At 42.4% G+C, this 14,266-nt stretch overlaps 1 protein-coding gene across 5 annotated transcripts in view; it reads right to left on the bottom strand.

The window, feature by feature from the left end:
- Positions 1-1,322: 1,322 nt before the first annotated feature.
- Positions 1,323-14,266, bottom strand: part of LOC143275322 (sodium/hydrogen exchanger 6-like) — a 58,831-nt gene continuing 45,887 nt past the window's right edge. For 2 of the 5 annotated variants that reach the window (XM_076579332.1, XM_076579331.1), the window contains one exon: positions 1,323-1,934. Coding sequence is in view for 3 of the 5 variants with exons in the window: in XM_076579331.1 (XP_076435446.1) it covers positions 1,836-1,934 (99 nt within the window). In the remaining 2 variants the exon portion in view is untranslated. Of the gene's footprint in view, positions 1,935-13,080; positions 13,121-14,266 lie in introns of all 5 variants that reach the window. The other 3 variants (XM_076579334.1, XM_076579335.1, XM_076579333.1) reach the window with 3 other exon arrangements.

Genomic DNA, 14,266 nt, shown 5'->3' with positions numbered 1-14,266 from the left:
TCACTACACACTGGGCCTTTGGTGTGATCTTTGTTTTGCAAAATAATCTGTGAGCTATGCTTGGCAAAAATGATGATATAATGTGAGCTGTGCTTGGCATAATAACTCAAGCATATATGCACACACACATATGTACATGAATGGATAAATAAAAGGACACACACACACACACACACACACAAAGCACATTGCCAAAAAGAAAAAAGAAAAAAAGAATACACTCCGTTATCACCAAGCAAAGACTTCTATCTACCAACACACACACACACACACACACACACTATACATATTCCTCACACGCCATCCATCGCTCAATACAGAGCTGGATTAATCTCCTTTTGCATAAAAAAAGCAGGATGAGGTTACGTGGAGGTGGGAGCAATGGGTAGTGATAGGGAATGAGAGAGAGACACACACACACACAGAAGACAGACAGACAGAGACACAGAGAGAGAGAGAGCGATAGAGAGGCAGAGAGAGAGAAAGAGAGAGTGGCAGACAGACACAGAGAGAAAATGTAAGTTGTTCATCCACTGGCTCAATTCTCCACCACCATACATCTCCCCACACAAACTGATACATACATGCCTATCCGCACCCCCCCCCCACCCCCATTGGATTTTTACCCAGGGGTCAAATCTGGCCTGGACCAGAATAACCCCAGGACATCCATGTCGACCAGGCAGGAGTGAACCCTGAGGGGTACGCCAACCAGTCAGAACTGACACCCTTCCTAGCTGGATGGTTTTTTTTGTACTCTCTCCCCCCACTCAACGGATACCGGGTCATCTTAGGCTTGCTTTAAATGACCCCCGAGGGAGGGAGAGGGTGTGTGTGTGGGAGGGGGAAGGGGGGAGGGGAAGAGGGCAGGGGCAGGGGCCTGCGTGGGCGGGGCGGTGGGGGGGGGGGAGGGGGGATTTCGCTCCGGTAAAGGCTAACCCAGAATGACTACCCATTCCTTATTTGTACTCCCTCCCCCACACAACGGATACTGGGTCATCTTAGGCTTGCTTTAAACGACCCCCGAGGGAGGGAGAGGGTGTGTGTGTGGGAGGGGGGAGGGGAAGAGGGTGGGGCGGGGCCGGGGGGTGAAGGGGAGGGGGGGGGGAATTTCGCTCCAGTAAAGGCTAACCCAGAATGACTACCCATTCCTTATTTGTATTCCCTCCCCCACACAACGGATACCGGGTCATCTTAGGCTTGCTTTAAATGACCCCCAAGGGAGGGAGAGGGTATGTGTGTGGGAGGGGGAAGGGGGGAGGGGAAGAGGGCGGGGGTGAGGGCGGGGGCCTGGATGGGTGTGAAGGGGGGGGGGGATTTCGCTCCAGTAAAGGCTAACCCAGAATGACTACCCATTCCTTATTTAACACCTCAATTAAAATTAATCAAACCCGTAGCAGAAATGGGGCAAATCAAACGAAATCAAATCAAATGATGGTGCTTTGAGCCTCGCCGACCACAGAGGCCATAGAAATTGGGGAAAATTCCAACACCGGGGTATGGTGGTGGTGGTGGAAGGGGGAAGGGAGTAGAGGAGGGGGGGCTGGCCCACAACACTGACCCTGGGGGTGAAATCAAAGTGTGTGTGTTGGGGGGCTGTGAGGGGAGAGGGGGGGGGCTGTATAGTTTGAGGCTGTTGTTTCACGGCAGCCAAAATGCTGAGGGACTGGAGGAGGAGGGGTTGGTTCATGAGGGGGGAGGCTTCCCTTTGCACAGCAGGTACAGGCAGACACCCAGCACTACACGCCACATCCGTGCCACACACACACACAAAAAAAAACAACAACAGAGGACAACAAGAGGTGTCAGCGGAGATTCGAACCGTTGGTCCCGTGTCACACCGAGTCCCCAGAGGGTCCGTGAAGGCCAAGTCTCCACGGCAACGGCTCGGCGCTCTGTCCCACACCCAGGTCCCCTCCGGCATTCTCCTCCGCCTGCACACCGTCAGTCAGGTGGTCAGTGAGGGCAGGGCAGGTGGATACAGCGTCCTACAGGTTGACACAGCATCCCACATTGAACATCCTTCCTTCCACCCAGTTCTGAGGCACAGAGAGCCAGAGAGAGAGAGAGAGAGAGACAGACAGAGAGAGAGAGAGAGAGAGAGAGAGACCTTCTTCCATTCACCTAGCTCTGAGAGAGGAGGCAGAGAGGGAGACAAACAGAGAGAGAGAGAGAGACCCAGACAGACAGAGCCAAACAGACAGATACACAGAGAGAGAGACAGAAAGTGAAGGTGAGAAAAGGAGACAGAGAAAGTTTTATCCTCAAAAGAGAGATATGGGGATGTGGTGGGGGCAGTGTGGCCAGCGTGTCACCAAAGCCTGTCTGCTTGAGAACCTGAGGCAGGGAAGCTGGACAACCCTGGTGGAACAAGTTACACAGAAAGGCATACTGACCTTGGACAATGAAAGACATACTGACCTTGGACAACGAAAGACATAGTGACCTTGGACAATTTGAGACATGTTGACCTTGGACAACACTGAAGGAAGAAGTTACCATGAAAGACATGTTGACCTTGGACAACCTTGATGGGAGAAGTTAGAACGAAAGACATGTTGACCTTGGACAACCCTGATGGGAGAAGTTACAATGAAAGACATGTTGACCTTGGACAACCTTGATGGGAGAAGTTACAATGAAAGACATGTTGACCTTGGACAACCCTGATGGAAGGTGAGGGTAGGACAAGACTGGTATTGGACAAAGTTAGGGGAATACAAAATTAGGGTAGGGCAAACTAAGGGTAGGACAAAGTTGGGATAAGAAAAGGTTTGGGTAGGACAAATTTAGTTTCTCTTCACTTTTCCAACCTATCCGAAATGCTACTGGTTTTTTTTGTTCATGGTTGGATATTGTGACTCCAGCAATCTTTTTGAAAAAAACAAACAAACAAACAAAACCCCACCTTTATGTTGTTATTTTGTCTAATTGCATCTTCACAGAAAAGAACGTTGTTGGAAATCAATTCAATGGTCACATTTACCTCAGCAGAAGACTCAGTAAACATATTCCCATCAGTACATTCATAATCAGCTTGGAGCTGCTATACACGTTAATGAGACGAACACATATACTGACTTTGTGCTACAGTTTAGTTTGCACACAAACACATAATTAGCTTGGAGCTGCTATACACGTTAATGAGACGAACACATATACTGACTTTGTGCTACAGTTTAGTTTGCACACAAACAAGGATCAAGTGACAGTATCCTGACCAGAGTGGCTGGTATCAGAGAGGTGGAAAGCCTTCATGCCTAAGGAATGTTCCCTTGACAAGTGATAAATGGGCCACTGATACATGCGGTTCGTGTCAACTTCCATGCTTCCAAAGATGGAACAGAAACCCAGCTGACCACCAAGGTTCACAGCATGCATTTTTATGCAAAGAACTGCATGCAGGTAAACATACCCTGGTGGACTGTCATAAAATGAGTAAGTAAATGATATATATATATATATATTTAAAAAAAAAAAAAAAGAGAGAAAAAAGAAAAAAAAGGGAATGCTGTTGATTCATCGACAAAACAGGACCTTACAAAAGTAATTTTGAATAAAAATGCACACACAGAGAAATAGGGCAGACATACATAAAGAGAATGACATCCCTGACTGACCAAAATTATCCTGGAGATCTAAAAGATTTCGAAATCTTTGGCACCCAGTGCCAAGCTACCTTCGCTCAGCCAGCCATAGTTTTATACCTTTTAAAACAATCTCTTGAACAAATCACACATACTAGCCTGAATGGAAAGTATTTATCAAACATATTATCACACCAATTCCTGTTTACTTCTCCAACTTTGGGCTGAGAAATGGGGTCTGATGGTACTGTTTGTTACCACAATATTACTGACTGCTGGAAACATGACATCACTGTTGTTTGACAGTATTGTTTGTTACCACAATATTACTGACTGCTGGAAACATGACATCACAGTTGTTTGACAGTATTGTTACCACAATATTACTGACTGCTGGAAACATGACATCACTGTTGTTTGACAGTATTGTTTGTTACCACAATATTACTGACTGCTGGAAACATGACATCACTGTTGTTTGACAGTATTGTTTGTTACCACAATATTACTGACTGCTGGAAACATGACATCACTGTTGTTTCATAGTATTGTTTGTTACCACAATATTACTGACTGCTGGAAACATGACGTCACTGTTTGACAGTATTGTTTGTTACCACAATATTACTGACTGCTGGAAACATGACATCACAGTTGTTTGACAGTATTGTTTGTTACCACAATATTACTGACTGCTGGAAACATGACATCACTGTTGTTTGACAGTATTGTTTGTTACCACAATATTACTGACTGCTGGAAACATGACATCACTGTTTGACAGTATTGTTTGTTACCACAATATTACTGACTGCTGGAAACATGACATCACTGTTGTTTGACAGTATTGTTTGTTACCACAATATTACTGACTGCTGGAAACATGACATCACTGTTGTTTGACAGTATTGTTTGTTACCACAATATTACTGACTGCTGGAAACATGACATCACTGTTTGACAGTATTGTTTGTTACCACAATATTACTGACTGCTGGAAACATGACATCACTGTTGTTTGACAGTATTGTTACCACAATATTACTGACTGCTGGAAACATGACATCACTGTTGTTTGACAGTATTGTTTGTTACCACAATATTACTGACTGCTGGAAACATGACATCACTGTTGACAGTATTGTTTGTTACCACAATATTACTGACTGCTGGAAACATGACATCACTGTTGTTTCATAGTATTGTTTGTTACCACAATATTACTGACTGCTGGAAACATGACATCACTGTTGTTTGACAGTATTGTTTGTTACCACAATATTACTGACAGCTAGAAACATGAGATCACTGTTGTTTCATAGTATTGTTTGTTACCACAATATTACTGACAGCTGGAAACATGACATCACTGTTGTTCATAGTATTGTTTGTTACCACAATATTACTGACAGCTAGAAACATGACATCACTGTTGTTTGACAGTATTGTTTGTTACCACAATATTACTGACTGCTGGAAACATGACGTCACAGTTGTTTGACAGTATTGTTTGTTACCACAATATTACTGACTGCTGGAAACATGACGTCACTGTTGACAGTATTGTTACCACAATATTACTGACTGCTGGAAACATGACATCACTGTGTTTGACAGTATTGTTTGTTACCACAATATTACTGACTGCTGGAAACATGACATCACTGTTGACAGTATTGTTTGTTACCACAATATTACTGACTGCTGGAAACATGACATCACTGTTGTTTGACAGTATTGTTTGTTACCACAATATTACTGACTGCTGGAAACATGACATCACTGTTTGACAGTATTGTTTGTTACCACAATATTACTGACTGCTGGAAACATGACATCACTGTTGTTTGACAGTATTGTTTGTTACCACAATATTACTGACTGCTGGAAACATGACATCACTGTTGTTTGACAGTATTGTTTGTTACCACAATATTACTGACTGCTGGAAACATGACATCACTGTTGTTTGACAGTATTGTTTGTTACCACAATATTACTGACTGCTGGAAACATGACATCACTGTTGACAGTATTGTTTGTTACCACAATATTACTGACTGCTGGAAACATGACATCACTGTTTGACAGTATTGTTTGTTACCACAATATTACTGACTGCTGGAAACATGACATCACTGTTGTTTGACAGTATTGTTTGTTACCACAATATTACTGACTGCTGGAAACATGACATCACTGTTGTTTCACAAGGTATTGTTTGTTACCACTATTATTACTGACTGCTGGATACAAGACTCACTGTTGTTTGACAGTATTGTTGTTACCACAAATATTACTGACTGCTGGAAACATGGACGTACTGTTGACCAGTAGTGTTTGGTACCACAATTTTACTGGACTTGCTGGAAAAATGACATCACTGTTGACAGTATTGTTTGTTACCACAATATTACTGACTGCTGGAATCTATGACATCACTGTTGTTTGACAGTTTGTTGTTACACAATATTACTGCCTGCTGGATAATGACCTCACTGTTGTTTTGACAGTATTGTTTGTTACACAATATTATGACTGCTGGAAACATGACGTCACTGTTGCTAACAGTATTGTTTGTTACCACAATATTACTGACAGCTGGAAACATGACGTCACTGTTGACCAGTATTGTTTGTTACCACAATATTACTGAACTGATGGATACATGAACATCACTGTTGACAGTTTGTTTGTTACACACAATTTACTGGACAGCTAGAAACATGACATCACTGTTGTTTCATAGTTATTGTTTGTTACCACAATATTACTGGACTGCTGAAACATGACATCACTGTTGTTTGACAGTATTGTTTGTTACCACAATATTACTGACAGCTGGAAACATGACTTCACTGTTGACAGTATTGTTTGTTACCACAATATTACTGACTGCTGGGGAAAATGACATCACTGTTGTTTGACAGTATTGTTTGTTACACACGATATTACTGACTGCTGGGAACATGAGCCTCACTTGTTTGACAGTATTGTTTGTTACCAACAATATTCCTGACTGCTGGAAACATGACATCACTGTTGTTTGACAGTATTGTTTGTTACCACAATATTACGACTGCTGAAACATGACATCACGGTTGTTTGACAGTAGTGTTTGTTACCACAATTATTACTGACTGCTGGAACATGACGTCACTGTTGACAGTATTGTTTGTTACCACAATATACTGACTGCTGGAAACATGACATCACTGTTGTTTGACAGTATTGTTTGTTACCACAATATTACTGACTGCTGGAAACATGACATCACTGTGACCGTATTGTTTGTTACCACAATATTACTGACTGCTGGAAACATGACATCACTGTTGTTTGACAGTATTGTTTGTTACCACAATATTACTGACTGCTGGAAACATGACATCACTGTTGTTTGACAGTATTGTTTGTTACCACAATATTACTGACTGCTGGAAACATGACATCACTGTTGTTTGACAGTATTGTTACCACAATATTACTGACTGCTGGAAACATGACATCACTGTTGTTTGACAGTACTGTTTGTTACCACAATATTACTGACTGCTGGAAACATGACATCACTGTTGTTTGACAGTATTGTTTGTTACCACAATATTACTGACTGCTGGAAACATGACATCACTGTTGTTTGACAGTATTGTTTGTTACCACAATATTACTGACTGCTGGAAACATGACATCACTGTTGTTTGACAGTATTGTTTACCACAATATTACTGACTGCTGGAAACATGACATCACTGTTGACAGTATTGTTTGTTACCACAATATTACTGACAGCTAGAAACATGACATCACTGTTGTTTCATAGTATTGTTTGTTACCACAATATTACTGACTGCTGGAAACATGACATCACTGTTGTTTCATAGTATTGTTTGTTACCACAATATTACTGACAGCTGGAAACATGACATCACTGTTGTTTGACAGTATTGTTACCACAATATTACTGACTGCTGGAAACATGACATCACTGTTGTTTGACAGTATTGTTACCACAATATTACTGACTGCTGGAAACATGACATCACTGTTGTTTGACAGTATTGTTTGTTACCACAATATTACTGACTGCTGGAAACATGACGTCACTGTTGACAGTATTGTTTGTTACCACAATATTACTGACTGCTGGAAACATGACATCACTGTTGTTTGACAGTACTGTTTGTTACCACAATATTACCGACTGCTGGAAACATGACATCACTGTTGTTTGACAGTATTGTTTGTTACCACAATATTACTGACTGCTGGAAACATGACGTCACTGTTGACAGTATTGTTTGTTACCACAATATTACTGACTGCTGGAAACATGACATCACTGTTGTTTGACAGTATTGTTTGTTACCACAATATTACTGACTGCTGGAAACATGACATCACTGTTGACAGTATTGTTTGTTACCACAACATTACTGACTGCTGGAAACATGACATCACAGTTGTTTGACAGTATTGTTTGTTACCACAATATTACTGACTGCTGGAAACATGACATCACTGTTGTTTGACAGTATTGTTTGTTACCACAATATTACTGACTGCTGGAAACATGACATCACTGTTGACAGTATTGTTTGTTACCACAATATTACTGACTGCTGGAAACATGACATCACTGTTGTTTGACAGTATTGTTACCACAATATTACTGACTGCTGGAAACATGACATCACTGTTGTTTGACAGTACTGTTTGTTACCACAATATTACTGACTGCTGGAAACATGACATCACTGTTGACAGTATTGTTTGTTACCACAATATTACTGACTGCTGGAAACATGACATCACTGTTGTTTGACAGTATTGTTTGTTACCACAATATTACTGACTGCTGGAAACATGACATCACTGTTGTTTGACAGTATTGTTTGTTACCACAATATTACTGACTGCTGGAAACATGACATCACTGTTGACAGTATTGTTTGTTACCACAATATTACTGACTGCTGGAAACATGACATCACTGTTGTTTGACAGTATTGTTTGTTACCACAATATTACTGACTGCTGGAAACATGACATCACTGTTGACAGTATTGTTTGTTACCACAATATTACTGACTGCTGGAAACATGACATCACTGTTGTTTGACAGTATTGTTTGTTACCACAATATTACTGACTGCTGGAAACATGACATCACTGTTGTTTGACAGTATTGTTTGTTACCACAATATTACTGACTGCTGGAAACATGACGTCACTGTTGACAGTATTGTTTGTTACCACAATATTACTGACTGCTGGAAACATGACATCACTGTTGACAGTATTGTTTGTTACCACAATATTACTGACTGCTGGAAACATGACATCACTGTTGTTTGACAGTATTGTTACCACAATATTACTGACTGCTGGAAACATGACATCACTGTTGACAGTATTGTTTGTTACCACAATATTACTGACTGCTGGAAACATGACATCACTGTTGTTTCATAGTATTGTTTGTTACCACAATATTACTGACAGCTAGAAACATGACATCACTGTTGTTTGACAGTATTGTTACCACAATATTACTGACTGCTGGAAACATGACATCACTGTTGTTTGACAGTATTGTTACCACAATATTACTGACAGCTAGAAACATGACATCACTGTTGTTTGACAGTATTGTTTGTTACCACAATATTACTGACTGCTGGAAACATGACATCACTGTTGTTTGACAGTATTGTTACCACAATATTACTGACTGCTGGAAACATGACATCACTGTTGTTTGACAGTATTGTTTGTTACCACAATATTACTGACTGCTGGAAACATGACATCACTGTTGTTTGACAGTATTGTTACCACAATATTACTGACTGCTGGAAACATGACATCACTGTTGTTTGACAGTATTGTTACCACAATATTACTGACTGCTGGAAACATGACATCACTGTTGTTTGACAGTATTGTTTGTTACCACAATATTACTGACTGCTGGAAACATGACATCACTGTTGTTTGACAGTATTGTTTGTTACCACAATATTACTGACAGCTAGAAACATGAGATCACTGTTGTTTCATAGTATTGTTTGTTACCACAATATTACTGACTGCTGGAAACATGACATCACTGTTGTTTGACAGTATTGTTTGTTACCACAATATTACTGACTGCTGGAAACATGACATCACTGTTGTTTGACAGTATTGTTACCACAATATTACTGACTGCTGGAAACATGACATCACTGTTGTTTGACAGTATTGTTTGTTACCACAATATTACTGACTGCTGGAAACATGACATCACTGTTGTTTGACAGTATTGTTTGTTACCACAATATTACTGACAGCTAGAAACATGACATCACTGTTGTTTGACAGTATTGTTACCACAATATTACTGACTGCTGGAAACATGACATCACTGTTGTTTGACAGTATTGTTTGTTACCACAATATTACTGACTGCTGGAAACATGACGTCACTGCTGTCTACCATCTAGCAGAAAGCCTGAATGTTAACATACACACAGTCATACAAGCATGCACTACATTATAAACTGTGCATACAAACATCTTTGCACACACACACACACACACACACGCCCGCCCCCCTTCCCCCCCCCCCCTTACACACACACAAACTAAACAGCCAATTCACATCCAGTTATCAAAAGAAATAGAACATCTAAGTGGTTTATCCATGAAGAATATGGTTTTCTGGACAAAAATAGCATCTTCTGCAGTTCTGCCTAATCAGAGACAGACATCTTTTCTATTCAATGTAAACCTGCATCTAAGTCATGTAAAGGCAAGTGGTTTCCCCATGCAGTCATGTTAAGAATGTATTCAAAATACAAAGAAAAAAACATTTGTTTTCCCCCATGTAAAGATGACAGTCTTCCTAAAAGCATGTCTTTCTGACAAAAAACCCCAAAAAACAAAAACAAAAAAAACAAAAAACCACCCTTGTCTACTTCCAGAGTAAACAAATACATCAATCAATCAATCTATCTGGTTAGATGTCCATCTCAATAATAAACTTTGCTTTTTTAAAGTACAGATATATGCCAGTTTTGATGGAGTATGTATGTTGCACAACAAGTACAGATATATGCCCAATTCAATACAGTGCGTACGTTGCAACTGATAATAGACAAAATCTCAATCACTGACATTCATATGCTGGACAAAAAACAGTACTATAAACAAACTAACAAAAAAACACATACATGACTTCACAGTCATACACACATCATTCTAAAAATCAACCAGGAACATCCAGCATCCAGTACTATCTCCATTCCGAGTACATGCAAAAAGAAACAAACACAAAGGGTGACAAAAGGAAACCAAGGAAACCAAGCCATGCATTCAGCTGGGAAACAAACTGAACAGAACGTCTTCACCAGGGGGGGGTAACTAACCATACACTGGACAGAACAACGTCTTCACCAGGGGGGGAAACGAACCATACACTGGACAGAACAACGTCTTCACCAGGGGGGGAAACGAACCATACACTGGACAGAACAACGTCTTCACCAGCAGGGGAAACGAACCATACACTGGACAGAACAACGTCTTCACCAGGGGGGGAAACGAACCATACACTGGACAGAACAATGTCTTCACCAGGGGGGGTAACTAACCATATACTGGACAGAACAACGTCTTCACCAGGGGAGGTAACTAACCATATACTGGACAGAACAACGTCTTCACCAGGGGTTGGGGGGGAACGAACCATACACTGGACAGAACAACGTCTTCACCAGGGGGGGAAATGAACCATACACTGGACAGAACAACGTCTTCACCAGGGGGGGTAACTAACCATACACTGGACAGAACAACGTCTTCACCAGGGGGGGTAACTAACCATACACTGGACAGAACAACGTCTTCACCAGGGGGGGTAACGAACCATACACTGGACAGAACAACGTCTTCACCAGGGGGGGAAACGAACCATACACTGGACAGAACAACGTCTTCACCAGGAGCGGAAACGAACCATACACTGCACAGAACAACGTCTTCACCAGGAGGGAAAACGAACCATACACTGGACAGAACAATGTCTTCACCAGGGGGGGAAACGAACCCTACACTGGATAGAACAACGTCTTCACCAGCAGGGGAAACGAACCATACACTGGACAGAACAACGTCTTCACCAGGGGGGGTGGGGGGGGGGGGGGGTAACGAACCATACACTGGACAGAACAACGTCTTCACCAGCAGGGGAAACGAACCATACACTGGACAGAACAACGTCTTCACCGGGGGGGGTGGGGGGTGGGGGGGGGAACGAACCAAACACTGGACAGAACAACGTCTTCACCAGGAGGGGAAACGAGCCATACACTGGACAGAACAACGTCTTCACCAGGGGGGGGAAACGAACCATACACTGGACAGAACAACGTCTTCACCAGGAGGGGAAACGAGCCATACACTGGACAGAACAACGTCTTCACCAGGGGGGGGAAACGAACCATACACTGGACAGAACAACGTCTTCACCAGGAGGGGGGGGGGTAACGAACCATACACTGGACAGAACAACGTCTTCACCAGCAGGGGAAACGAACCATACACTGGACAGAACAACGTCTTCACCAGGGGGGGGGGGGGAAACGAACCATACACTGGACAGAACAACGTCTTCACCAGGGGGGGAAACGAACCATACACTGGACAGAACAACGTCTTCACCAGGAGGGGGGGGGAAACGAACCATACACTGGACAGAACAACGTCTTCACCAGGGGGGGAAACGAACCATACACTGGACAGAACAATGTCTTCACCAGGGGGGGTAACTAACCATACACTGGACAGAACAACGTCTTCACCAGGAGGGGGGGGGAAACGAACCATACACTGGACAGAACAACGTCTTCACCAGGGGGGGAAACGAACCATACACTGGACAGAACAACGTCTTCACCAGCAGGGGAAACGAACCATACACTGGACAGAACAACGTCTTCACCAGGGGGGGAAACGAACCATACACTGGACAGAACAACGTCTTCACCAGCAGGGGAAACGAACCATACACTGGACAGAACAACGTCTTCACCAGTAGGGGAAACGAACCATACACTGGACAGAACGTCTTCACCAGGGGTGGGTGGGGGAGGGGGGAACGAACCATACACTGGACAGAACAACGTCTTCACCAGTAGGGGAAACGAACCATACACTGGACAGAACAACGTCTTCACCAGTAGGGGAAACGAACCATACACTGGACAGAACAACGTCTTCACCAGGGGGGGGGGGGGGGGGGGGGGGAAACGAACCATACACTGGACAGAACAACGTCTTCACCAGGGGGGGAAATGAACCATACACTGGACAGAACAATGTCTTCACCCCGGGGGGGCGGGGGGGAGGAGAGGAAATGAACCAAACACTGGGGAAAAGGAACCGAAAACAAGCAAAGAAATCGGTAAAACAATTCTCATACCAGCCAATCAAAAATAACAATTCATACCAACCAATCAAAATCGGACTAAAGGATGCTCATGGTCAAGCTGAAACACACAGAGATTTCCATTGGTGCAGTTTGTGTCCTTGGTGACCAGGTCTGGTGTTTGTTGACATCGCAAGCGTGTTTTTGTGTGTGTGTCTACGGGGTTGGTCACAAAGAAGGAGAGATAATACTGTTGACCACTGACATGACAGATGACTGTTTTAACTCTTTGTTGACCACTGACATGACAGATGACTGGTTTAACTCTTTGTTGACCACTGACATGACAGATGACTAGTGTAACTCTTTGCTGACCACTGACATGACAGATGACGGGATTAACTCTTTGTTGACCACTGACATGACAGATGACTGTTTTAACTCTTTGTTGACCACTGACATGACAGATGACTGTTTTAACTCTTTGTTGACCACTGACATGACAGATGACTGTTGTAACTTTGTTGACCACTGACATGACAAATGACTGTTGTAACTCTTTGTTGTGCACTGACATGACAAATGATGGGTTCAACTCTTTGTTGACTACTGACATGACAGATGACAGGTTTAACTCTTTGTTGACCACTGACATGACAGATGACGGGTTTAACTCTTTGTTGACCACTGACATGACAGATGACGGGTTTAACTCTTTGTTGACCACTGACATGACAGATGACGGGTTTAACTCTTTGCTGACCACTGACATGACAGATGACGGGTTTAACTCTTTGCTGTGCACTGACATATATATATATATATATATATATATATATATATATATATATATATATATATATATATTTATATATATTTCTCTTTCTGCCTGCAATTTTATTTGCTTCCAATGGAAGCGGATTTTTCTATAAAATTTTGCCACGGACAACCCTTTTGCTGCCATGGGTTCTTTGACGCACAGTAAGTGCATGCTGCACATGGGACCTCAGTTTATCATCTCATCCGAATGACTAGCGTCCAGGCCAGCACTCAAGGTCTAGTGGAGGGGGAGAAAATACTGGTGACTGTGGGGTTTGGGGTTTGAACCAGCGTGCTCTGATTCTCTTCCTGGGAGGATGTGTTATCGCTAGGGGCAACACTCCACATGTTCACGACAACAAACATAACCTGACACGTATGCTGAGTGAAGTGTCAACACTGAATGTAGCAGAACCAAAAAAAAATTTAAATAAAAATAAAATAAAAT

Source organism: Babylonia areolata, chromosome 30 (genome assembly GCF_041734735.1).
Source record: "Babylonia areolata isolate BAREFJ2019XMU chromosome 30, ASM4173473v1, whole genome shotgun sequence".
NCBI lineage: Eukaryota > Metazoa > Mollusca > Gastropoda > Neogastropoda > Buccinidae > Babylonia > Babylonia areolata.
The sequence above is the reverse complement of the archived record's forward strand: the minus strand, read 5'-3'. Positions and strand labels throughout refer to the sequence as shown.